Raw genomic sequence first — 27,655 nt, 5'->3', positions numbered from 1 at the left:
GGGAACGGATGAATGGGAAACCAATGCCAGGCGTTCAGGTAGGTGGAACTAAAGAGCGTTTTCGATGGTGTGAAACCTTTAGGCAACATTTATTTCTTTCATTGGGTGAATTTAATTGAATAGTTAGCATTTTATGGTGAGTATGTGCATTTTTGCGTTGCAACTTTAATATAGCACATTGCAAATGACATCATCGACTTTTATTTTTCCTTTTGGTGGCTCAGTTCTGCCTCCCAAGATGAAAATAGAGCTATAATTAAGGGCAGAAAACATAGGTGAGGAGGGGTTAAAAGAGAGGCCAGGCTAACTGCAAATTAAATTCAGGCCAAGTTATAGAGTTTCTCCGCAGGCCTCTACTGTGCGTCATCGTTGGATAAGGATATATTCCCAGTACGTTCATTAAGGTGTAAGAGTGTGAGGTGAGACAAATAAGCGAGGCCTCTTTGGGAACTGGCTTGACTGTTTTAGCACACAATATAGTTTTTTAGTCACCAGGAATTTTTTAAAATTTTTTAAAATTTTTTGTTTTTCTCTCACTTGATTTTCTAGTCAATTGGTATTATTATAATTGGCATTTTTAGGTGAATAGATTAACTATTAAAAGATAGTGTAGATTGACCAGCGCCGCGGCTCACTAGGCTAATCCTCTGCCTGCGGCGCCGGCACCCCAGGTTCTAGTCCCAGTCGGGGCGCCGGATTCTGTCCCGGTTGCTCCTCTTTCAGTCCAGCTCTCTACTGTGGCCCGGGAGTGCAGTGGAGGATAGCCCAGGTTCTTGGACCCTGCTCCCGCATGGGAGACCAGGAGGAAGCACCTGGCTCCTGGCTTCAGATCAGCACAGTGCGCTAGCTGTAGCACACCAGCCGCCATAGCGGCCACTTGGGGCTTGAACCAACGGAAAAAGGAAGACCTTTCTCTGTCTCTCTCACTGTCTTAACTCTGCCTGTCAAAAAATTTTTTAAAAAATTTTTTTAAAAAGATAGTGTAGATGAAATATTAAAATGGTGTAGAATAAGTAAGATAGTATAAATTAGGTATTAAAATAGTACATGCCTTGATACTTACATAAATTATAAGTCCACACATTCTGTAATAGTGACTTGCAACTAAATCTATTATGTTCACTATGTTGAGTGTGGCAGTGCTTCACAGGTATAAATACACACATGTAAAAACCTGTCATGGTACACTTGAAATGTGTATAGTTTATTTCATATCAGTTATACCTTAATAAGAATGTTTAAGAGTGTTTTTTAAATTGCCATTTGTATTGTATAGACCTTCAGGTACAGTTGCTCTCTTCCATAAAGCATATTCAGGTACCAGTGAACACTCAATAAAGATTGGCATCTGGAGGAGGCAGGTGCTGTGGCACAGTAGGTTAATCCTCCACCTGCAGTGCTGGCATCCCATATGGGCACCGATTCGCGTCCCAGCTGCTCCTCTTCCAATCCAGGTCTCTGCTGTGGCCTTGGAAAGCAGTGGAAGATGGCCTGGGTCCTTGGGCCCCTGCACCCGCGTGGGAGACTTGGAGGAGTTTCCTGGTTCCTGGCTCCGGATCAGCCTAGCTCTGGCCATTGCGGCCATTTGGGAGCGAACTATTGGATGGAAGGCCTTTCTCTCCTTCTCCTCTCCCTCTCACTGTAACTCTGTCTCTCAAATAAATAAATAAAATCTTGGAAAAAAAAAAAAAAGTTAGCATCTGGGAAGCAGGTTTATTTTGAGTGGAAGGAAAATCTGAGAGAGAGAATCTGAAAGATAAAGTTAGCCATATCTTGGCATGTAGCAGAATTATATTCTACAACTTGGATGGACAGTCTGTACTTCTCATTACTGATAGCCATACAGGCTCCTGTCTTAGCTTTGACAGAGCCGAGTTCACGGGAGTATATCCTGTGTTTAGATAAGAACTGCAGCTCTCAGTTTGGCTAAGTGACAAGTTCCTTTATAAGCAGCTTTAGCCCACACATTGGGACTTGTTCTAATTAGGCTGATGAGGACCAGGGCTTAATGCTGCGTGCTCAGCCTGCAGCCTGTGGGCTGCCTGGAGAAGACATTGGCCATCTTTGTTAGGGCATGTTGAGACCACAACACAAGGCAGCCCCACACCAGCACTTGGCCAAGCAATGGCCTCTCCACTCAAGGACCTCTGCGTTCTGTGAGCTGGCCTTCTATGGTTTTAACATTATCCTTGTGTTAAAATTAGGACAAGCCACATTTTTGGCAGTGATTGTGATTCTATGACGAACAGAGACTGTGTCTTCTTCCTGATTCTCCTGTGAATTCAGTCCCTCCACTTATCCTACCTTACTGCCATTATCTCCTTCTGTGTGGGAGCAGAAAGGAGAGCATTAATGCCTGATTTTCCATGTGGAGTAAAATGGTGAGGAACTGCAGCCCTAGTTGGATTATTTTTTCCTTTTCAAGTAATGGTTCACCCTCTTCCTGACATGCCTGTGCTTTCCAAGGGCGGTGATACACCTCCATTGACAACTGATGCTTGCTTGGCCCTTCTCAGATAGGGAGCCCTGCTGTTACCGCCTGCTCCTCCACAATCAGTGTTCTAAATAATGCACGTAGTGCTCTCTAAGGCACATAAGGTAGTACATCATTCCGCAGTACTCCAGCCACACAGCAGTATTTCTGACCTGATTCTTGGCCCATTTAATGGTGTCTCTTAATGAGCAAGGAGCAAATAGAAACTGAACTTAGATCACTTGGATCTGAGCAGACTCCTTACCGATGAACTAAAGGAGAAAACTGCTTTCAGAAGGCAGATGTTTGGTGCAGCAGTTAGGACACCGCCTGGGATGCCCACATCTCAGATCAGAGTGGCTGAGTTGGAGTCCCAGGTCCTCTTCTGATTCCAGCTTCCTGCTAACAAGCACCCTGGGAGACAGCTGGTACTAGCCCAGGCACTTGGCTTCCTACCACTTATGTGGGAGACCTGGATTGAGTTTTAAGCTCCTGGCTTCAGCCTGGGCCAGCCTTGGACATTTGGGGAGTGAACCAGCAGATAGAAGATCTCTGTCTCTTATGTATTTCTGCCTTTCAAATAAATAAGTATTTTTTAAAAAACAAACAGAAAAAAAAGCTTTCCTTTAAAAAAAAAGAAGGAACTACCTTTGGAACTTTGAGTTTAATGACAATAATTTCAACTAAAAGCATATTCAATAGTGCTTTTCAAAAGGTGTTTGGAGGAGCCAGCATTGTGGTACAACAGGTTAATCCACCCCTGAAAACACCAGTATCCAATATGACAGCTGGTTCAAGTTCCTGCTGTTCCACTTCCAATTCAGCTCCTGCTAATGTACCTAGGAAAGCAACGGAATATGGCCTGAGTGCTTGGGCCCCTGCTACCCATGTGGAAGACCCAGATAGAGTTACAGGCTCCTGTCTTTTTTTTTTTTTTTTTTTTTTTTGACAGGCAGAGTGGACAGTGAGAGAGACAGACAGAGAGAAAGGTCTTTCTTTGCCGTTGGTTCACCCTCCAATGGCCACCGTGGCCGGTGCGCTGTGGCCAGTGCACCGCGCTGATCCGAAGGCAGGAGCCAGGTGCTTTTCCTGGTCTCCCATGCGGGTGCAAGGCCCAAGCACTTGGGCCATCCTCCACTGCACTCCCTGGCCACAGCAGAGAGCTGGCCTGGAAGAGGGGCAACCAGGACAGAATCTGGCGCCCTGACCGGGATTAAAACCCGGTGTGCCAGCGCCGCAAGGTGGAGGATTAGCATATTGACAGGCTCCTGTATTTAGCCTGGCCCAGCCCTAGCTGTTTAGCTATTTGGGGAATGAACTATTTGATGGAAGATCTCTCTCTCTCTCTCTCTCTCTCTCTCTCTCTCTCTCTCTGTAACACTGCCTTTTTTGTTAATTTTAAAAGATTTAATTATTTGAAAAGCAGAAATACAGAGGAGGGGGTGGTAGGAGAGAAGGAGAGAGAAATCTTTCACCTACTGGTTCATTCTCCAAATGGCCACAATGGCCAGGGCTGGGCCAGGCTGAAGCCAGGAGCTGCATCCAGGTCTCCCCATCAGGGAAGGGACCCAATTCCTTGAACCATCCTCCGCTGCCCTCCCAGGCACATTAACAGGGAGTTGGATGGGAAGTGGGGCAGCCAGGACTCGAATAGACACCCATATGGGATGCCGGCACTTCAGGCAGAGGCTTAACCTTCTATGCCACAGCATCAGCCCCAACGCTTTCAAATAAATTTAAAAAAAAGAAAACTAAAGAAACAAAGGACTTATAAAGTTCACCTTCCACCCATAGAGGTAACCTTGATTGAGTGATTTTTGATTAAGAGGCAGGAGTGGCCTTGTGTGCCATCTATAGGAATCCAAGAAAATAAGCAGCTTAGACCACACTTTCTAGAGACATTGTTTTCTCCTTTGTTCTGTGGATTGACCTCACAAACCATGAGAAAACATTCGCTGGCCCAAAGTAAAAGGAATGGCCATGCTGAGAGGCAAACCTCAATTTCTTATAAAATAGTAACTTCTAATTTACATCAGGCATCACCACGTGCCCACCCTGTGCCGAGCGTGTTGCAGGGTTTGTTTCGTGTCATCTCTGCCAACTATGTGTGTTGTCCCCAAGTTATAGATGACACTGCAGAGACTGCTTCAGTAACTTGCACAGGGTCTCACCTAGCCAGGAAGCCGGAAGAAGCACCCAAACTGAAGTCCACCTACATCCCAAACCCGTGTTCTTAACCCTGTTCTCCTGAATGTTGTTCACCTAAGTGAGTACATCAGCCACCAAGGTATAGCGGAAAAGAAAAAAGCACCAGAAAATGAGGTGCTTTTTTAAAAGATTTATTTATTTGTTTGAAAGGCAGAGTTACAGAAAGAGGAAGAGAGAGAGAGAGAGAGACAGACCGACCTTCCATGCTTTGGTTCATTCCCCAAATGGCTGCAGTAGCTATGGCTGGACCAGGCTGAAGCCAGGAACCTGAAACTCCGTCTGGTTCTCCCACATAGGTGGCAGGGATTTAACCACTTGGGTCATCTTCTGCTTTCAGAGGCACATTAGCAGGAAGCTGGATTGGAAGTAGAGCAGCCAGGACTCGAACTGGCACCCATATTGTCGCTCCCCCTCTTCGTGAAGGAGCGACACTAAACCCTGCGCTGTTCTTTCGTCTGCTCGGCCCTTCCCGGGTTTGCTGCTGGTTCTTCCCGGGTTGGCTACTGTCCCTTCCACCTCCTTGGAAGGGCAGTTCCCCCTGGCCACATTCCCCACTTCCGCAGGGGAGCGGCACACCGCCGGCCGGCTCTCTCGGGGGCTGCACAGGTGTTCCCCTTAGATGTTCCCCTTAGATGTTCCTGGTGCATGCCGTCTCTCTCCTCCTTTATAGTCCTCCTCTGCCAATCCCAACTCGGCTACCCACACGCCGAGTTCGCTGCTCTCCTCCAATCAGGAGCAAGTCCTACAGTTTATTGGCTGAACTGGAGGCAGCTGTGTAGAAGCTGTTTTCTTCTCTCCCAGCGCCATATTGTGGGAGAGCAGATGCATAGAATAAGTCTTAATTCCAGTAACAGTCTAGTCCGGGTTGCTCCCCACACATATGGGATGCTGGCAGCCACTTAACCCACTGCATCATAGCGCTGGCCTCAAAAATGAGGTTCTTAAGTATTCTCTCAGCTTATAGAGCCAGCTTTAAACACAGCTTGAAGAGTCATCTTCTTCAGGAAGGCTTTATTCTCTCCTCCCTTCTCTACAACCATTCTCTAAGCCGTGAGTCGTTAGTCTGTAGAATGTTAGAGTAGGGAAGGCCTCAGACCACCCTCCCCTATGTGGGTGAAGGAGCCAGGGTTCACAGGCAGAACAGGGTGTGGAGCCCACAGCTTGAGGGATCTCTTCCATTCTTTTCTCTGCCAGCTGAGGTCTGGGCCCATCCTTTCCTTTGATTGGCTCTTTGCCCAACTGTGACCTTGAAGGAGTGACCCGGGAGACTTTTGGAGGTGGGGTGGGAGAGGTGGATTTATTTAGTTATTTAAAAGAGTGACAGAGAGACTAATCTTCCATCTACTGGTTCACTACCCAAATGCCCATAACAGCTGAGGTTAGGCCAGGCTGAAACCAGGAACTTCATCTGGGTCTCCCACATGCATGACAGGAACACAAATACTTGGACCAACATCTGCCTCCCAGGGTACACATTAGCAGGAAACTGTATCAGAAGCAGGGAGCAAACCAGTTGCTTTGATGTGGGATACAGCATCCCAAGCAGGGCTTACCCCACTGCACCACAGTGCCCTCCCCAGCTCCCTTGTTGTCCAAGGTTACTCCGCTCCTGGATTTCTCCAAGTTTTTACTTTCTCTGTGGCAGAGGTGTCCTCCATAATCCATTCAAAGAAAAAACTCTAAGGCAGCATGATGTGGGGACTGCTATGGTTTGCATATGATTTGGCTCCCACACTCCCACCAAGCTTTAAACCCCCAAAGAATGAGTTAATAGTACTTAATGAGAGAGTAGAAACGTTATCGTTTTGGAGTGGTCAGTAGGTAGACCTAGTGGGAGGTCCTTCGGTTGTTGGGAAGTACCCTCAAAAGATAACTCGGTGAGGGGGTTGTTACAAAAGCAAGCTGGGCCCAGCTCCTCTTTCTGCTCTGTCTCTCTCTACAACCCCTCCTCTGTATGCTCTGCCATTGCCATCTGCCACCCTCATCAGAGATCAGTGGGTCCACCTGACCTTGGACTTCAGCCTCCAAAACTGAGCTAAATTAAACTTCTCTCCTTATAAATTTAGTTGCCTAAGGTATTTTGTTGTGGTAACAAAAAGCTGACTAATGTGGAGACTCACACTGGAGAGATTGCCTGCACTTCATATTTTGGCTCATCTACCCGCTGGCTGTGTAACCTTGGTCAATTCCTTTAACCTCTCTGAGCCTCAGTTTTCTCATTGTAAATGGTAACGATGGGCCGGCGCTGTGGCATAGAAAGCTAAGCCTCTGCCTGCAGCACCAGCATCCCATATGGGTGCCAGTTCATGTCTCGGCTGCTTCTTCTCCCATCCAGTCTCTGCTATGGCCTGGGAAAGCAGTACAAAGTGGCCCAAGTCCTTGGGCTCCTGCATCCATGTGGGAGACCTGAAAGGAGCTTCCAGCTCCTGGCTTCAGAACAGCTCAGCTCTGGCCATTACAGCCATTGGAGGACTGAACCAGAGGATGGAAGACCTCTCTCTCTGTAGCTCTACCTCTCAAATAAATAAATAAAGTCTTTTAAAAAATGGAAAATGGTAATAATGGCAATTTCAGAGTGTTAGTATAAAGACTAAGTGAGTAAATATTCATACAGGACTAGCACACAAGCTCTACAGAAGTGTGTGAGTCAAGAAATAAGCTGGTGGTGATCTCCATTTAACAGGAAAAGAAACTGGCTCAGAGAGGTTGGGCGCCGGCCCGCATTCACATGGCTTGCCGGAAACCGAGCTGAGGCTTTGTTCAGTGCAAGGTTCTAGTACCTTGCACCATCTAATGCTGCACTGTCTGCTTATCCACATCCCAGGTTGAGTTGAGACTTTGGGGAGTCTTTGACACCGCTGGATATACCACTGCCTCATTTCCTTTTAGGCCTTGTCTGAAGCTGCAATGTAAGCAACTGAGAGTGAGGCTGTCAAATGCAGTAGGCAAAGTGGGGCTCACTGGCACCCCACCTCACTCCCTGCTCCTCTCTCTCTCTCTCCCCTGTGAAGTTCATAGTTACATGAAACCACCATTATCAGGTGTGCCAGCCCTCCCTCCCGCCCCCTGCTCTGTGTCAGAAGCAGCTCCCGCTGCCAGTGCGCCCTACCTCTAAGCTTCAGAAAGGACCGAAGGTTTCTGGAGGTTTTCACTGGTTGGATCAGCGAGCTCCAGCCAACCCAGCAGGCAGAAAGGCCCCTGCTGCCCACCACCCATTTCAGGATGCCCTTGTTCCAGGTCAACGGGGTGGACCTGAGGAGCTGCAGCCACGAAGAAGCCATCACGGCCCTGAGGCAGACCCCGCAGAAGGTGCGGCTGGTGGTGTACAGGGACGAGGCGCACTACAGGGACGAAGAGAACTTAGATATCTTCCCCGTGGACCTGCAGAAGAAGGCCGGCCGCGGCCTGGGCCTGAGCATCGTGGGGAAACGGTGAGGACGCGCTGCGTGAGTCACGACTGGCCCTTTCCTTCAGAGAGGTGAAGCTGAGTGTAAACCAGGAGCATGATTTCCAAAGCCGTTGTGAATATTTGAGCAACATAGGTCGTATTTCTGAGCAGTGCGGTATCAAACAAACAAACCTGTCGTTTCCTTATAAAGCTCCATGCCCAGTCAACCTAGCCTGTTACATTTCCTTATAGGTTCTTTCAACTTGGAATTACCTCGATCTGTGGCTTACATACCCAAGATAGCAAGGGTTGGCCTGCACAATGTTTTTTTCTTTCTTTTTTGACAGGCAGAGTTAGACAGTGAGACAGACAGAGAGAAAGGTCTTCCTTCCGTTGGTTCACTCCCCAAATGGCTGCCACGGCCTGCACACTGTGCCCACCCAAAGCCAGAAGCCAGGTGCCTCCTCCTGGTCTCCCATGAGGGTGCAGGGCCCAAGCACCTGGGCCATCCTCCACTGCCTTCCCGGGCCACAGCAGAGAGCTGGACTGGAAGAGGAGTAGCCCGGACAGAATCTGGCGCCCCAACCAGGACTAGAACCCAGAGTGCCAGCGCCGCAGGCAGAGGATTAGCCTAGTGAGCCGCAGCGCCAGCCGCCCTGCACAATGTTTGATTAAGAAAATTTGCTTCCAAGGGCAGGCATTAGGTGCCCGCATCCCGCATGGCAATGCGTGGTTCTAGGCTCAGCTCCACTTCTGATTCTGGCTTCCTGCTAATGTGTACCCTTGGAAGCCCCAGTTTCTGGCACAATCTGACCCAGATTGAAAAGCTGGTTCCTGGCCTCAGCCTGGCCCAGCCGTGACTGTTGCAGGCATTTGGGGAGTGAACCAGCAGATAGAAGATCTGTCTCTCCCTGTCCTCTGTCTCTCTGCCTTTCAAATAAAATGAAAAAACAAAATTTTTCTTAATTTGAAAAGAAAAAGGAAATTGCTCTGGCATGGAATACCATGTTAATTTTACACTATGTTAAAACACATCGAGGAAACATGGTTGAGAGACAAGTATAAATGATTCGTGACAGTTTTCTATTAGAAAATAGTTATTTGCATCAAGCAACTCTCTTTCTCTGTAACTCTGCCTTTCAAATAAATGAAATGAAGTCTTTAAAAAAATGAAATAGCAAAGGAGAAAAAGTGACTAGAAATAGATCACATGCTAGGAGTGAAACTAATCTTCTCTAAGAAAATAACCGATACATTTTAAGAGTACGTAACTCCACTGTTTTAAGTGAATTCCCATTTCACTCCACTAAAATGATGATCTTCAAGAAATCATGGCCTTGGGCCCATGAAAATTAATATTACAACAGGCAACATAAATAACCATAAATGATTGAACTAGTAATTCTATGGCTTTGTAGGACTCTGCTTCCACATTTTAGAATTTAGTGAACCCATATAGAAAATTAGTGATCTAAGATTTTAATTAAGAAATATTAGGTTGTGAGGCCAGCATTGTGGCACAATGGGTTAAGACACAGCCTGCAATGCCAGGATCCTCTATGGGTGCCGGTTCAAATCCTGGCTGCTCCACTTCCAATCCAGCGCCCTGCTAATATGCATGGGAAAGCAGCAGAGGATGGCCCAAGTCTTTGGGCCCCTGTACCCATGTGGAAGATCCAGATGAAGCTCCTGGCTCCTGGCTTCCTCTTGGCCCAGCCCCACTCATTGCAGCCGCTGGGGGATAAACCAGCAGATGGAAGCTTGCTCGCTCGCTCTCTCTCTCTCTGCCCCCCCATTCTCCTCCTCCTTCCTCTCTCTCCCCCTATAACTCTGCCTTTAAAATAAATAAATGTTTACAAAAGAAATATTAGGCTGTGCCAACACGCCATTGCTTTATGGTATTAACAGAAACGGAAGCGGAGTGTTTATTTCCGACATCGTGAAAGGAGGCGCTGCAGACCTGGATGGAAGATTGATTCAGGGAGATCAGATCTTATCTGTGAATGGGGATGACATGAGGAGCGCCTCCCAGGAGACGGTGGCCACTGTCCTCAAGGTGAGTCACACCTGTGCCGTGTGCCCAGCCAGCACCACCACAGGGTGGGGGGATCTGTTCCAGCCTAGCTTGATTACACATGGGTTGGGCTTTATGAGACTCTAATCTGTGACAATTGTGAATGATCAGGATTAGCTTTAAAAGAAAGTTCTGTCAAATTGGCAGGGCTTTGGGATTTCTAAGGCAGTTTTGCGCACTTGTGAGAATTCCAAGTCTCCACGGTTGTCCTCTGAATATCGAATTCCTGCAGCTCCTTCTGGGGCCAGGTCAGGGAGCACGCGATCATGAGTTCATAAGATCCAGCTTTTAAGACTTGAAGGAACATCTAATATAATCCAGACCAGTTCCTCCTTGTCACACATGAAGTCTGAAAAATGACAGCCGAAGATCACAGTGCTCTGCTTGAGTGATTTTCCCACCAACCAAGCTGTCTCCCTGAAATTGTAACCGTGGTAAGGTTCCAAATGCACCTCCAAGTGTGTCTGCCGTGCTTGGAAGAAACTGGTTCATAAAAATTCTTGTAAATTTCCATTCAATTCTGAGCAGGGATTTTGTATATTTCACAAACAGCCATGAAAGCTTTGCATAGACAGAGGAAATTTGTTGGGTGTAAGATTATGACCTCTTGAGAGAGCCAGCTGTTCCCGCCCAGGAGAGGAACTGTGTTTGTAGGTTACATCTGCATTTTGACTTCCTTTGTCCTCTCCTGTACTACATTTCCTTAATGATTTTGCTGTGCATGAACATTTTTTATCAGAAGGGAGAAGGAAAAAGACATGAATTGAAAGCTAATCCTTCTGACACAGATTTCTGTTGTTTTTGTGGGATTTGGGGGTGACTGAACCTCCTTTTCATCTGTCGCTGTTATTACTCTGTAGTAGCTATTGGCTGCAGAGGGAAGGGGAGGCGGTGCTGTGCTGTGTTGGGACACAAACACACCTGTTGTTCATTTCTGTTCCATTCTTGTCCTCCAAGTGCGCACAGGGGCTTGTGCAGCTAGAGATCGGAAGACTGCGAGCTGGGTCCTGGGCCGCCTCCAGGAAGACATCGCACAACAGTCAGGTTGTTGATGGCTTCCCAGCAGACTGACTCACCCTCCTGCCCCCACAGGGAGGGCTCTGCCCATTGCACAAGCGACCCTTAGGAAGTAATGTTGAATCCAAGGCATAGTCACTGCACAAAGTTCAGTGTGTTTTCACGAGTTTGAAATCAAAAGGAAAGGTGGGATGGAAATTCATTAATCCCTAGATTTTTCTCCCCTTTGTTGTCCACAAATTTTTTCTTAAAACCGCTTTTCTTTTCTTTGCCACTCATAATTCCCTCTTGCCTATGCACACATGTACACAGCTGTGTTTATTTAAAAAAAAAAGCAGGCAACATCTGGTGGCAATTTGACCCTCATTTGCACAACATCGTTCTATTCATTCAATTAAATATTGCTGTAAAGTGAACTTGTGAATAGCCACTCATACATGCTGAGGGCAATTAATGGTATCTTCCTAGGAGACCCAGGAGTGAGGGTTTCCCTCTGGGAGGGTGGCCTTCGTGGGTGATATTTTGTGAGTCAGCAAGCATCCATCCTATGTTTATTCTCGAGACTCATATAAACACCAGTATTTTTTTTTATTAGCGAAGTATATTTCACTGGTTTTTTTTTTTTAAGATTTATTTATTTATTTGAAAGTCAAAGTTATACAGAGAGAGAAGCAGAGACAGAGAGGGAGAGAGAGAGAGAGAGAGAGAAAGGTCTTCCATCTGCTGGTTCACTCCCCAACTGGCCATAATGGCCAGAGCTGTGCTGATCCAGAGCCAGGAGTTTCCTCCAGGTATTCCCATGTGGGTGCAGGGGCCCAAGTACTTGGGCCATCTTCTACTGCTTCCCCAAGCCATAGCAGAAAGCTGGATCGGATGTGGAGCTGCTGGGACTCAAACGGGTGCCCATGTGGGATGCCGGCACTGCAGGCAGCAGCTTTACCCGCTGTGCCACAGTACCGGCCCCTCTTTCACTGTATTTTTTTTTTCATTGTAATGACTGACAGAATCAAGACAATAGACTCTGTCTTCAGTCGCATTTGATACATAGTGTCACTGCAGAAACTGGGATGTGAACCCCTCGTCTCCTCTGGGAATTCTGACTGGGCCCTTGTTTTGAGGTGAACAGCATGACTTTCCATCCCCTGCCTGGTTGCCTTGGATGTGCCGCCCCTTCAAGGCCTTTGTTCAGAGGATGCTCTGAGCTTGTGGTTAGCACACAGGTGCTTCTAGAACACTGTTAGCTGCCTCTGCCTCACAGGTGTTAGAGAACCAGGGAGGGGGAAAGTCCATTGTTCCAGTAAGATCACAGAGAGAGCTGGCTTATCTTAGGGACTCTTCAAAGCAGTCAAACCCAGCGAACACCACCACGGGAAGTTTGGAATTCTCTCCCCCTGCACTTCTAGCCTGTGTGATAGGCAGCAAATGCCATGCCTGCTAGGACACAGTGTTGCTGTAGGAGCATGTGAGCCAAAGGCCAGTGATGATTGTGACCATGTGGACCCTGGGGACTGGAGACGCATGGCCATCGTCACTGCCAGGCTTCTTCCTTAGGGGAAGACTCATGCCTGTTGAACGATCTCATTGAAGCCTCGTTGTGCTGAGATGAGAATGCAGAGTGAACCGTACTGGAGGTGAAATTCTTTGCCTATTAGAGAGTGAGAGAACTACCTAGAAGAGGTTTCACTGGGTCTGACCCAAAAAGAGTTTGAGGAGAAAAAGGAGAAGGCAGCCTGTAGTTGATGTGCAGAGGCACACAGGGTGAAAGGAGATCATGTGTGTTTTAGGAAAGGTTTGGCCTGACAGGTGCAATGGAAGGGAAGCTGGATTTCCTTCCTTGAGGACTGTACGTGAGCATCATCATGATTAATGAAGTCCACACTCAGGTTAAATACAGAGCTAGCAAATTTGGAAGCTGGATCATTAAGTGTCACCACCGCCACCAACAAAACCATCTACCGTTACCATTTATCTGAATGTAATTTTGAAAACTATCAATTTTGGAAACTGGAGCAAAGTATCAAATACTTTCCCCTAACCTTCCTGCACAGACTTTGTATTTCAAGCAGTAGAAGTCAACTCGTTTTGTTGTTGTTGTTGTTTTTTAATCAGTAAAGGGGCTGGCGCCCTGACACATTGGGTTAAAACCCTGGCCTGAAGTGTTGATATCCCATATGGGCTCTGGTTTGGGTCCTGGCTGCTCCACTTCTGATCCATGTTTCTGCTGTGGCCTGGGAAAGCAGTAGAGGATGGCCCAAGTCCTTGGACCCCTGCGCCTGCGTGGGAGACCTGGAAGAAGCTCCTGGCTCCTGGCTTTGGATCTGCACAGCTCCAGCCATTGTGGCCAATTGGGGAGTCAACCATTGGAGGGAAGACCTCTCTTTCCTTGCCTCTCCTTCTCTCTCTGTGTAACTCTGACTTTCAAATAAATAAATAAATAAATAAATCTTTAGAAAAGAAGTTCACAGAACAATGGAATAAAAACATGTTTATTTAAAAAAATCAGTAAATATATTTTATCCTCACCTTGCCCTTAAAAATAGTGGCTGAGATGGTCTGAGAGTTTGCACTGGTTGGCTGATAGGAAGAAAACTTCTGGCCAACAGTGAAAAGGGAGTGTCTCCTGCGCTCCTGAGTTGAAAGAGGATTCTACTCCCACGCATTCTCACATCCAGACCCCAGGAAAGCCAGCATCCTCTAAGCAGTTGTCAGGAGACATGTGCTGCCTTTTCAGGGCTCAGGAAAAGGTTAGCTTGTTGATTTGACCCAGAGAAAGTGAGGTCATTAAGAGAAAACTTTTGGCCTTGAGCCACCAGTCCTCTTATTTTGAAATAGCTTTTTCCCACCAAACAGGAAGAAGTCTCTCTTACTCTGCAGAGCAAAGTGTGTGTAGGAAAACACACCTGAGAAATCTTCTCCTCAGGGCCTGAGGGAACGCCGCCAGGCAAAGCCCATTTTAATAAATTAGGCTTTGGCAAACGCACTGTCCTGAGGTTTTTTTTAGGCAAAAATTATAACACCCTGAACTTCCTCAATTCTGAGTCGTTAACTATGGCACCATGTATTTAAGTCATACTCTTTCAGGAAAAATATAAAAGCGTCCCTTTAAATGTATATGTGTCTGTTGTGAAAAGTACTATAACTTGTTTTGAATTGAACTTGTTAAGATGAATTGAGTGATATAGATGAATGGATTTTTTATTTAAAAGTGTTGTAGTAGGATTCGCATACAAGGCATCAGCTCCTTTTAAGGGCAAGTAGTCTTTTGTTATTTATGCCGGCATAAGGCCCAGGTAGAATTTTTTATACAATAGCCTGAGCCCAGAACAAAGAGGGATATTTTATAATATATATGGTTTTAGCCTCTTTGTCACCCTTATATGGCTACATGCATACATTTGTATTCTAATGTTACGTGGCAGTCACAGGAATTGATGCAATACTGCCTATGTGCACATAGTTACCGAGCCCTTCACTGTCTGGCAAGGGTTACCACCATTGCTCTGTACTAGCAAGCAGAACCTGAAATGGTTACATACAAACAGATGATAACTATAGTTGGAGCATTCATAGGCAAGCAGATAACAGCCACATTTCATTCCCAGGACAGATGCCTCCCTTTTGCTTCTTCTGACCTTGGGAAGGCCTCTACCACAACTTTGATCATGGCAGTTAGAAACAAGTTGAATTAAAAGACAAAGGCCTCTACCACAGTATAGCCAAATATTAATGGAGAACCTAATTGGTGAATAGATGGACATCATTTGCATAATTCTTCCAACTTTTCCACCTATTTGAAGTTTGTCATATCTAAGGAATGTGTAGTACTAAACAACTTATAGAGTCAAGAAAATGGATCAAATTATAATTTATTAACTGATAATAGTGATGTTAGGCCCAGCTTAAAATTTTGATGCAGTTAGGCATAACCTTGATAATTTGGTTTAAAAAAGTATTTGTTCACTCTTGGTGATATTGTTGTCTGCATTAGAAAGGGCCCTTAAAGTATGTAGAGTTTTGGTTGAAGAGCCACCAGCCGTAAGTGACTATATACATTGTAGACCTCAAATATTTATTTAAGTGAATAAAAGGATAAGTAATGGAGGTGTAACGCATTGGACTAAATTGTTGCTGACTCTAGGAAAATCTGTGTGGGAAAAAATGTACTGTATTCCTACAACAGTTAAATGGTTACGGTGATGTCAGTAACTGGGGTACTAGTGAGCAGTGGGAGCTTTTAGGGCCAAATCAGTGTCTGTGCAGGTGACGGCTGGGTCTCCTTTTCAGGGTCACCACAGCAGCAGTCGTCCTTCGCTGGCTCCCGTCATCAGTGGCCTGCAAAACCTGGTTGGCACAAAACGATCTTCCGAGTCGTCCCAGAAGAGTTCAGGTACCACGTGGACACACCCCCAGCCAAACCATCCTGTTACCCAGTTTTTGTAATATTAGCATTTTCATAAAAAAAAAAAAAAACCTTTCCATCTTTAATTAAAATATCTAAATCTCTGAGGTTGGCCACACGAGCCACAGCATTCTGGAAGATCTGTTGCGTAGGGAGGGGAGCCGCAGAGATTCCTCTTTGGAATGTGCCTTTCATGGTACACAGATCATAGAAAAACAGAAAAGCAGAAAGCTAAAATGTATCATAAAGTAAAACTGTTCACAAAGAGAAAATTCATCAATTACTGGTCATTAGGGAATCTTTTTGAGTCTTACTGATTGCAGGGTTACTTACCTTTGATGCAGGCAGTGCAAGGTACAGTTAGGCATTGAATCACTTCTCTGGGCAGCTGTTGCTGCCATCTGTCAGCTTTTGTCAGACAGAATGATTGTGGCCACTTCCCTCTCAAACACGGGGCACTTACTTAAAAGAGGGTACACAGCCCTTGATGACCTGACTGTGGGCTGGCTGTTGAGCAAGGCTATGATGCCTGCCTGCTTTAGTATCCCATCTCGTCAGGCCTAGAAATGATACCATTTCACGGGACAGAATTATATCCTAAATGCGAGCATATTGTCTATTAATAAAGTTAATTGGGTGTCTTCTTCGTGTATAGGCACAGAAGTGGGACCAAGGACGGTGGAGATAATCAGGGTAAGTCAGTTATGTTGCTGGTTTCTTTTTCTGGTTTGTGCTAGATTTGCATAAAATGTACATTTTCCCCTTGATACAACTTGATAATTAATGTGCTCTTTCAAGTTTATCTATGTAATATAAGTAAACAGGCTTTGAAGATACAGTGAAGCACGCAGATGACCACTGTGAGTTCAGGAGCAAAGGTCACCCACCATGTGTTTTGCATGTGTTTGTGTTTAAGTTATCTGTTGAACATCCGCTTGTATCCTTTCAACTTTGCAGTCTGAACCTGTAACCTGTAACCATATTTTTTGACAGATTGGAGCAGAGCATGATTTTTATTCGTTGCATAGTATACCATCACATAAATATGTTAGTTTTAACCGGCTTCTAATTCAACAATTAGTATATTTTTCAATTTTTGCTCTTCTATAGCAAAACATCTATGTATGTCCATTTTTGCCCATATCATGGATAATTTCCTTAGGATTAATTCCTACAAATAAAATTATTGAGCCAAAAGCCATACTTGTTGCTAAAGACTTTTATGCATGTTGTTAAATTAACCTTTTAAGATCGTGTGAGGTATATTTCAGTACATAAGTTTGTCAAACCCTGATTTTCAAACTCCTGTGTGATATGTATGATAACCAGAATATTAGAAAATATTCTTCTTTCAGTCACTTTGACCATAAATTTGAGTTCAAGAAGAAATAAAACATGACAGTCACAGTGACCAACTGCATGCAGTAAAGTGTCATCTCACATTGGTTAGTTCTCTGAATTCAATCCTAGCTTCATTTGAAGGTGTCCTGCTGTCTCTCAGCTGGGTAAGTTTTCTAGGGCTGCCATAACAAACAACATAGTCCATGTGGCTTAAACAACAGACATTCATCTTCTCATGGTCTGGAGGCTGGAAGTCCAAGACCAAGTGTTTGATTTTTCCTGAGGCCTCTCTCCTTGGTTTGAAGAAGGTTGCCTTTTCACTGGGTCTCACGTGTCTGTTTCTTTGTGTTTCTTATCATCCTTGGGGTCTCTGCTATGGCCTAACCTCCCTGTTTTATAAGAATACCAGTCAGATTGGATTAGAGCACACTGGATGGTCCTCATTTTAAAGGCCCCATCTCCACATCCAGTCACTACTGAGGCACTGGTATCTTGGGCTTCAACTTTAGGCAGAGTGACAGAAAAGGAAGAGAGAGAAGGAGAGGGAGGGAGGGAGGGGGAGAGAGAGAGAGAGAGAGAGAGAGAGAGAGATCTGCCATCTGCTGGTTCACTCCCCAGATGGCCACAATGGCCAGAGCTGGTCCAGCTGAAGCCAGTAGCCCAGAGCTCCAAGAGGGTCTCCCACATGGATGGCAGGGGCCCAAGTACTTGGGTCATCATCCACTGCTTTCCCAAGTGCACTAGCAAGTAGCTGGAACAGAAGTGAAGCAGCTGGGACTGACAGTGCTCCAATATGGGAGGCTAGTGACCCAAGTGGCAGCTTAGCTTGCTTAACCACAACACTGGCCCCCTCAATTTACAAATTTTAAGAAGATATAGTTCAGTCCTCCACATGAGCTCTGTGTTCTTTAGCAAGTCACCCTCAACTTCCTCATGTGTGGAATGAGGGTAATAACACCAGTTTCCCTCAAAGGTAAATCTTGTGTGCACTAGAGGAGGAAGCAGATGTGATGTACATCACACAGTGCCCAGTGCCTCCTGAGTGCCTGTGGAGTTCTCCCTGCTGTCTTGGCTGCAGCACTGACAGAGTCTGTGTCATCTGTTCCTGGCAGCTTTCTGCCAGGGTGGCAACGCCCTGTTCCAAAGGTGGGGAAAATGAATATTCCAACAGTGTACAATAATCACATAAACTAAGGAAATGTTACCATGATGGATTTCTACAAAACAAAACTATTACATAAAGCTTTCTTCATTGCAAACTTTTTAAAGTAACATCATTTTCTGTTTTCTTATTCTTTGGTGCCACTTGTTTCTATAGGCTTTTGTAATGAGGTCTGCTCCCACATACCACTCCTCTCCCACACATAGTTCAAGCAGAAACTTCATAGTCAAACACTTTTTGCTGTTTTACACACAAGGCTTGACTGCTGATGCATTAAGGAAGTGAAAATTAGGGGCAGGTATTTGTTGTAACATTTATGCTCACAACCCACATCATACATAGTGCCTGGTTTGACTCCTGGCTCCACTTCGCATCCAGTTTCCTATCAATACACACCCGAGAAGCAACAGATGATAGCTGAAGTTCTTGGGTCCCTGCCACCCATGTGAGAGACCCAGATGAAGTTCTAGGCTCCTGGTTTCAACCTGGCATAGCCTTGGATGTTGCAGGCTTTTAGGGAATGAACCACTGATAGAAGTGTTTCTCTCTCTCTCTCTCTCTATCTCTCTCTCCCTTCCTCTCTTCCTCTCTTCCTGCCTTCCTCCTGTCTCTCCTGTCTCTCCTATCTCTTCTCTTATTACTGCCCTTCCCCTCCTCTCTACGCTCCAAATAAAATGCAAATAAATTAATTAAAATAATAAAAGATAGCAGAATTGTTTTTAAAAGTGTAGGCTAAACACAAATGCTTCAGAAACAGGATATAAACCTGTAACTGGAGCAGTCAGCCTTCCTTATCCTGTCATGTGGGTATGACGTGGCAGCAACAGTATTAATAAAGAACAATTCCTAGAGGCCAGTATTGTGACACAGAGGAGTAAGCAGTCCCCTGCAACACTAGCATCCTATATCAGAGCACTGGTTCTGATCCAGCTCCTTTCTAATGTTCCTGGGAAGGCAGTGGAAGATGGCCCAAGTGCTTGGTCTCCTGCCACCCATTCAGAAGACCCAGATGAAATCCAGGCTTCTGGCTTTGGCCTGGCCCAGCCCCAGCTATTTGTGGCCATTTGAGAAGTGAACCAGTGGATAGAAGTTTCTCTCTCTGTCTCCCTCTCTCTCTGACTTTCAAATAAAAATACATCTTCATAATATATATATACCTAAGATGCATTAAAGGTTTATGAAGAAGATGTAACTAACACAGACTAAACTCTATGTATTCTTTTTTAAGATTTTCTTTATTTTATTTGAGAGGTAGAGTTACAGACAGTGAGAGGGAGAGACAGAGAGTAAGGTCTTCCTTCCGTTGGTTCACTCCCCAGATGGCCACAATGGCCAGAGCTGCGCCAATCCAAAGCCAGGAGCCAGGAGCTTCCTCCCAGTCTCCCACGTGGGTGCAGAGGGCCCAAGCATTTGGGCCATCCTCTACTGCTTTCCCAGGCCACAGCAGAGAGCTGGATTGGAAGAGGGGCAGCCGGGACTAGAACCAGCACCCATATGGGATGCCAGCGCTGCAGGCGGAGGATTAACCTACTGTGCCACGGTGCTGGCCCCTCTGTATGTTCTTTTTTCTTTTTTTTTTTTTTTTCTTTTTATTTTTTTGACAGGCAAAGTGGAGAGAGAGAGAGAGAAAGATCTTCCTTTGCCATTGGTTCACCCTCCAATGGCCGCCGCAGCTGGCGCGCTGCGGCCGGCGCAGCGCGCTGATCTGATGGCAGGAGCCAGGTACTTATCCTGGTCTCCCATGGGGTGGAGTGCCCAAGTACTTGGGCCATCCTCCACTGCACTCCCTGGCCACAGCAGAGAGCTGGCCTGGAAGAGGGGCAACCGGGACAGAATCCAGCGTCCCGACCGGAACTAGAACCCGGTGTGCCAGCGCCGCAAGGCGGAGGATTAGCCTAGTGATTAGCCTATGTTCTTAAGTGATCGTTCTAAACTGTAGAAGCCTTGAACCATATCGGTAACTTTATCACAACCACCGCTGACATTTGTGCCTCGTTGTCCTATGTAAGTTGAGAACCACCCCCAAATAATGTAATTTCTGCTTTCAGCTGTCCACCACATTCTAAAGAACTGAAGAAGAGCATTGCCACCTTTTCCTGGTTCTTTGCGCGTGGAGTTCAGGGTTCCATCAGGGCCTTCACAATGTGACGTGCAGGCTCCGGAGAAGGCTGATGTTTGTGCTTCAACAGGCAGGCAGCCTGGTTAGATTCAGACTGAAGTCCACTGTGCATTTTGTGAGCAGAGTACCAGTCTCAGGTTCATTCTCCAAGCTCTTGCTGTGCTGGTTCGGATCCGCCCCACGCATACGAAGCTTAGCCCTGAGCCTGCGAACCCTGTGGGTTGCCACACAGAGTCGGGGGTCCCCTCTGCCTCTATCCACTGCAGGCCCCTGGGCTCCTTTCCTGAGTCCCTGGCCAGAGGCGTGGAGTGTGCACCAGCAGCTCACACCAGTTTTCCTGCTCCCTCGCTGGGAAAGCTACCAGGAAAGAAATGGAAATCAGGGAATGTAACCCTTGCCATCATTTCTCCAAGTTTTAACTCTCCACTACGATCTGTTTTCTTTATGTTTTGGAGGCTGCAGGAGTTGTTTATGTGCTTTGACAAATCTTCTGAGCTGTAATCTGTGGGGGAGAGACTGCTGTAGTACGCACCCCTGTGCCAGAACCAGACTTGTCATTTGTGCTTTGTTAGTGATCTTGAAAATATTAATCCTGTGATGCAGATATGGAAACAAACGGGCCCAGGGCCAGGTCTCCACCAGGGTCCCTCGTAGGGAATATTCTCAGCCACATTTTATTTCTCTGTCCCAACCGCTGTCACTACAGTGGGAGTCCTCCAAGGGCCTTTGTTCTGAAGCAGTCGTGTGGCTCTTTAGGGCCCCCTGTGTTGGTTCACACCCATAACAACATGGTATACGTGGCAGTTTAATCATAAACACCATATGAGAACACACTTGCTAAGACTGCCTCAAAATCAGCCTGAACAGAATGGTAGCATGGGTTTTATCTTTGTTATTATTTACTCCTACTGTTGCCTTTTATTGAGTCTTTGCTATAAGCCAGGACAGTGCTATATCATCTCATTTAACTCTCAGACCAACCCTGGAGGCACGGAGCATTGTGCCTGTTTGATACACAAACGTGGAGGCTGGAAGAGATTAAATCACAAGCCCACAGCTAACTCGATGCAAGAGCTGGAGCATAGGTCTTTCTGATTCCAAAGGTCCTGTGCTTCACTCCCATGTTATCCCAGCCTCCTGCGTGATGGGGGGATTTTGTTCAGCAGCTACCTGGGGATAGCTAGCTTGTAGCACTTTTTTCCATCTGTAAGCATTGTATTTTCTTTCTTTTTCAGGAGCTCAATGATGCTCTTGGAATCAGCATTGCTGGAGGAAAAGGAAGTCCCTTAGGAGATATCCCAATATTTATTGCCATGATTCAAGCCAGTGGAGTGGCTGCACGTACACAGAAACTTAAAGTAAACAGGAGGGGACTGGTTCAAGTGCTAACAGCATGTGGTAGGGTGGGGAGGAAGTTGCATCCGCGGGCACCTTGTTTAAAGCTGGAATTCCAGCAGCCACCAGAGACCCACCTGAGGGCAAAATGCATTAGAGAAATGTTATGCCTGAAATTCATTAGGTCCCCGGGCATATAAAAATATTATTGTTTGTATCAAAGCTTCCAATAAAAGAAGAAATTGCAGCTCCTTTGCAAATCCACCCAGGCCCTTTTTAGCACTTCATTCCACCCAAAATTGGTTTTCAACTGAGATTTGACCTTAGAGTCTTCCCTCAACCAAAAGAATCAACATTTCATGATTTTTCCCCCTATTGCCCTGTAATCTTAACTTGGGTAGAAAAAATAAAGCAGAAAATATTTGGCTTTCTCATTAGAGCTTTATTGAACCATTAATTTGTATACCCCACTATTACTGGTGAATGGATGTATGAAACACCACCATTACCACAATACAAAAGTGACCTACTGTGCCTTTTAATCATCCAAACTGACCCCCTTCTTGTTTCTCTGATGGGTTTATATTTGGGGAAAGCCATAAAAATTCCTCATATTTCTCCCATGTTGCACACACAGTAGAAACATAGAATCTCCACAATAGGCACAAATGGGAAATATGACTTACAAAGAACTTTAAGCATTCTTCTCAAATTTAATTTTTCTTAATGATGGTGATTTGCTACCACTTTTGTGCTTCCAGGTTGGAGATCGGATTGTCAGCATTAATGGGCAACCTTTGGATGGGCTGTCTCACGCGGACGTGGTTAATCTGCTGAAGAACGCCTACGGGCGCATTATCCTGCAGGTACCGCCGTCAATGGAACGCGCAGCTGTGCGGAGCAGATAAGTGGCGTGCAACAAAGATTGAGCATCACTGGCAGTAGGCATCACCACCCAGCAGGGTGCTTGCTGATGTGAATTATGAAGGTTGAAAGCAAGAAATTATTATTTTTATTCAGAAATTCTTTAATGCCACCCATACAGGCAGTGAGCATGATTATATGAAAGCCTAACAAGGGGAGAAAAATTACTCTTTGCTTCACGTGATAAATCAACAAGGCTTTTAGCTTCCAGCGTTCTTTTGTAAATCAAAGTTTGCAAGGAATAGGAAATGATTTCTTTTCTTATGCCCAAAGACTGTTACTGAACTGCCCAAGTACTGTTTCTCCCACTCCTTTTAAAGGAAGAGAAAAATATAATGCTCTTTTTTCCTGTAGCATAAATGATTGCCAACACTGGTCAATTCCCCTTGTGTGGTCGACATCAATTAAGGCAGACAATTATTTATCAGCTGTGGTCCCCATGTGTATTATCCAGAGACACAGAAATATACCAGAAAGTGAAGGCAAAGTATGCATTGATTGCTTTGCCATAGATTTCAGCTCCTCACATGTCCTGGAGATTGATGCCGTGCAGTGAGTGAGAGGCAGCCTCCTGGCACAGAGTTCATTAATGAGTTTGCCCCAAAATGTGCAGTGATAATCACCATAACTCTGCAGAGGTAGCATAAAATGGATTATAAGTAAAAATGAAACCCACCACTTACTGCCTTAGAGAGAGGGCTGGCCAGTCATTCAGATGATTCTAGCCCTAAAATAAGAAGTTTTAAATGAAAAACCATTACATCTGGGAGAACCAATTTGTGTCGCTTAGCCAACGTCTCATTGGTCTAAGTCCAAAGTGCTAAAACAGACACTGAAAGGTAAATGGTTTTCAGCGTGCATGAAAGGAATCATGGAAATACTGTCCATAGTTTCAAGGGCTCTTATGTGATAAACCAGATGCTAAGTTACTTGAGTCCCCAAACCGAAGCACTGCGTGCACGGGCCTAGGCTGTGCTTCCACTTAGATCTTGGTGGCCTTGGTTTCAGTAGCAGCCTGCGTAGTTGACTCATGTTCCTGCCCCTACTCCCACAAGCCCTTTGCGGTACTGTTTGCTGGGCTTGCGGGCCTTGGTCCTTCAAGTCATGCTGACACATGCGGTTCCCCCACTTCCATGTGTAACTCGACACTACTGCAAGTGCCGAGTGTGGCCAGGCAGAAGTCTTCCCCAGGTTCGATCTTGTATTGATAGCTTCACCAACTGATAGCATTTGTTCGACTCCACTTTCTTCAAAGACATAAGAAGACACAGCTGAAAAGTGTAGCACTAACTAAATCTTAAAAGTACCCTAAGTGAAAATGAGCTCGTGCTGTCCCATGCAGAATTAACTTTGCTTCAGCCAGGTTGCCACTGTTAACAGCATTGTGAAAGACTTCCTTATTCCTGTTTTTGTTTTTTGAGAAGAAAGTGGCATTGGTTTCCACTTGTTTCCTTGTATGAGGCATGTTAGGAATGCTTTCAGTTTCTGTTAGATTAATGCAATCCTTTGCGATCTTGTCAGCTGTAAGAACCACACTTACAGACATGGAGCACATGTGCTGCCCTAGGCTTTAGACACAAAAGCCAGCAAACTCCTGCCCTGCACTGAGCATCCTTCAGCAGCTTAATGTGTGTGTTTTGATTGAAACAGGGTATGTGGCCTGGCCCCTACAGTATAGGAATCAACAGCTGACTTGTCGTTAGGCAACTACTTCTGTTAGCAGGTAGGCCAGACTATCAGCAGAGTGGAGGGAAGGGTCAGATAATTGTGTCTGACGATGTGGAAAAGACTTGTTTATTGTCAGAGCAGCATGTGACGAGGTCAGCAAGTGTGCACTGCACAGGGAAGATAAAGGCCTGGATCAGCAGACTGGCAGACTGCAGGGTAGAGAAGGAGATGAGTAGAAGAGACAGCCAGCACTCTGGAAGCTTCTCCCCACAATCTAAATTGCTGTCTATCTTATGAATGAGTCTTGTGGTGCAGCAGATTAAGCCACCATTTAGGACGCCTGCATCCCATATCAGAGTGCCCAGCTCAAGTCCCAGATGTTCTACACTTCTGACCACCATCACCTAAGGGGCGGTAGGTGATGGCCCAAGTACTTGAGTTTCTGCTGCCCACATGGGAGACCAAGATGGAGTTACTGGCTCCTGGCTTTGACCTGGCCTAGCCCAGCCCTGGCTGTTGCAGGCATTTGGGGAGAAACCCAGCAGTTACAAGACTTTTCTCTCCATCTCTCTCTGTCACTCTGCCCTTAAATTACATTATTTTTTAAAAAAATTTTCTATCTCTAGGCATAATAATAAGGTAGATATTTCTGCCCCTAAAGTCTGATGGTTTCTTTCTTTCTTTTTGAGAAGCAGAGAGGGAGCTCCCATCTACTGGTTCACTTCTGAAACTTTCTCAACAGGCAGTGTCAGGCCAGGGCAGGAGTCAGGAACCCAGAACACAAATTGGATCGCCCATGTGGATGGCAGGAACCCAGTTACTTGAGCTGTCACTACTGCATTCCAGGATCTACATTGGTGGAAAGCTGAATCAAGTCCAACCCAGACACTCTGATAGAGAAAGCAGGCATCTAAATGTCCACCCCCTTTTTTATTGCCAATTATTGATTAGTCAGTTGAGATTAATTTGTCTATCAGGGCCATTACAAATGTTCCCAATTATGTTTGCTTCTATAGTTTGATAGTTTGCCTAGTTCAGCTCTTTTATCTATGGAATGACTGTAAAACATTTTGGACAAAATTAGGTCACTGGAACTCTCTGCTACAAATTTTTGTTTCTGCTTTTACATCTTTCTTTGAAGACAGAAGATTAAAAAGAACATATATGAAGTTTTTAGTCACTAAAAGGAACTGATAGGGTTCATTTCGAGTCCGTTAAGAGATTTCCCGGACAGTTTAAACGTTTGGAGAAGGGTGGATTGAGTACAGAGTGATAAGGGAAGGCGTATAGAAGGAGCGTGTTGGGAAAGAGGACACTGTGGTCTGAGGTATCCTTGTGCAGGTGCCCAGCCAGCCAGGAAGAGTACTGCCCAAGGAGATGCCAGTGCTACGAATGGGGCCTACCAAAGCCCTTGGAGGCCTCTCAGTGTTGACCTCCATGCTGCCTGGCACATTGCACTCAGTAGATCTTAGGGGAGGGCCGGCATTGTGGCACAGTGGGTTAAGCACCGCCCACAACATCAGCATCCCACATGTGTGCCGGTTCAAGTCCCAAGAAACGAATGGCCTTCCCAGGTTTGGGATGCAAAGTTGTGTTGTTAGGAGAGTGTCCAGCAAACACTTAAGGCACCTGCGAGAGTCACCTTCAATAAAACTACAGTTCTGGTCAGTCTGGGCCTCCCTGCAGACTGTGACTTCACTGCTCTGGCATGGACAGCCCGTGATGCGAAAGCTCCCCAGTGTTGCTAACGTGCAGCCAGGGTAAGAACAGTGACCTTCAGCTTGCAGTGAACAGGAGGACAAGACCAAGAGGGCAGGCAGTGGAGGTGGAGACCCGGGCAAGTTCCATGAGAGAAGTAGGTTCTAGTGTCACAAGGTTGTGAGTTTGAATCCTATTCCTGAAACCTTGGCTTCCCACCAAAACAAAGATTGTAGCTGCTTTCTTACAATGTTGCCCTGACAACTAAAGGCCATGTGATGTAAAGTGTTTAATAAACATCCTGTGCCCAAATGGGAAACATGAAGTGGTATCCTGTTATAGCACCCAGGACACCAAAATTCCTTTTTCTATAAAACAATCCATTTATTTATTTATTTATTTGAAAGTAGAGTTACAGAGAGAGAGAGAAGGAGAGTCAGAGACAGCTTCCATCTGCTGGTTCACTCCTTGAATGACTGCAACAGCAGAGCTGGGCCAGACCAAAGTCAGGAGCCAGGAGCTTCTTCCGGGTCTCCCAGGGACCTGGGCCATCCTCCTCTGCTTTCCAGGTGCATTAGCAGGGCACTGGATTGGAAGTGGAGTAACTGGAACTATGGAATATCGGATGCCGGTGCCATAGGCAGTGGCTTTACCCACTATGTCACAGCCACAGCCTCCAAAATTCCTTTTAAAATCCCAGAAGCAGGGTAGTTTCTCCAGGTGGCAGTGGAGGTGTGTGCCACTAGGTGGCGATGTGGCTCTCAGTCAGTTTGCCCTGTCCTGTTTTACTCCAAACCTTTGACTTCAGATATTTTTAACATAGTAAAATCAATTTATTCTGATTTCACTAAACTCTGTGTCACTGGATTCTATATAAAAATCTTAAGCATCTGTGGCGTTTCATTAAGACCCACCAAAGGCCAGGCATGAGCTTTTTATTTTTTATTTTTTTTTAAGATTTTATTTACTTGAAAGACAGAGTTACATAGCAAGGCAGAGCCAGAGATAGAGACAGCGAGAAAGAACGAGAGGTCGCGAGAGGTCTTTGACCCACTGATTCACTCCCCAAATGACCGTAACAGCCAGAGCTGAGCTGATCCAAAGGCAGGAGCCAGGAGCTTCTTCCTCTTCCGGGTCTCCCACATGGGTGCAGGGGCCCAAGGACTTGGGCTATCTTCTGCTTTCCCAGGACATACCAGAGAGCTGGATCGGAAGAGGAGCAGCCAGGACTCAAACCGGTGCCCACGTGGGGTGCCAGGGCTTTAACCCACTGCGCCACCCTGAGGTATGGGCTTTTGACGGTTCTGTGATGTTCCCTGTTTTGGATGCCAGACTTCTCCTGCCTGTTTCTCTTACTTCTGCACCCACAAGTCTAAGATCCAGCTGGCCCCAGTTGAGTTTTATGTTTTGTTAGGACCTGAAACCTTCAGTCCCAAACAGGTCCAGGTCCTTAAAAAAGTAAAGGCAATCCTTTATAGGGTTGGAAACAAGGCAAGTTCCAAATAAGGAGCTCAAGCGCTTGTGCATTGTAATACCCCATGTCTGGAAATTATTTTTTTTTTAAGATTTATTTATTTTATTTGAAAGGCAAAGTTACAGAGAGGCAGAAGCAGAGGGAGAGGTCTTCCATCCACTGGGTCACTCCCCAGATGGCCACAACGGCCAGAGCTGTGCCGCTCCGAAGCCAGGAGCCAGGAGCTTCGTCCAGGTCTCCTACGCAGGTGCAGGGGCCCAGGGAATTGAGCCATCTTCTACTGCTTTCCCGGGCCATAGCAGAGAGCTGGATCGGGAGTGGAGCAGCCAGGACTCGAGCCAGCACCCATGTGGGATGCCGGCACTGCAGGCGCTG

The 27,655-nt window shown here is 46.0% G+C and overlaps 1 protein-coding gene across 17 annotated transcripts in view; it reads left to right on the top strand.

Annotated features, from left to right (window-relative positions):
- PATJ (PATJ crumbs cell polarity complex component) overlaps positions 1 to 27,655 on the top strand; it is a 452,303-nt gene that overhangs the window by 404,694 nt on the left and 19,954 nt on the right. For 11 of the 17 annotated variants that reach the window (XM_089337289.1, XM_070078398.2, XM_070078393.2 and 8 more), the window contains 7 exons: positions 7,919 to 8,112; positions 9,978 to 10,125; positions 11,101 to 11,187; positions 15,445 to 15,547; positions 16,215 to 16,252; positions 21,417 to 21,539; positions 22,278 to 22,382. In XM_089337289.1, the coding sequence (XP_089193415.1) occupies positions 7,919 to 8,112; positions 9,978 to 10,125; positions 11,101 to 11,187; positions 15,445 to 15,547; positions 16,215 to 16,252; positions 21,417 to 21,539; positions 22,278 to 22,382 (798 nt within the window). Of the gene's footprint in view, positions 1 to 7,918; positions 8,117 to 9,977; positions 10,126 to 11,100; positions 11,188 to 15,444; positions 15,548 to 16,214; positions 16,253 to 21,416; positions 21,540 to 22,277; positions 22,383 to 27,655 lie in introns of those variants that run through there. The other 6 variants (XM_089337292.1, XM_089337294.1, XM_089337291.1 and 3 more) reach the window with 2 other exon arrangements.

This window comes from Oryctolagus cuniculus, chromosome 7 (assembly GCF_051225735.1).
Source record: "Oryctolagus cuniculus isolate XC-2025 breed Fujian yellow rabbit chromosome 7, ASM5122573v1, whole genome shotgun sequence".
NCBI classification, from domain to species: Eukaryota; Metazoa; Chordata; class Mammalia; order Lagomorpha; family Leporidae; genus Oryctolagus; species Oryctolagus cuniculus.
Note: the sequence above shows the minus strand (reverse complement) of the source record. Positions and strands in the feature narration are given on the sequence as shown.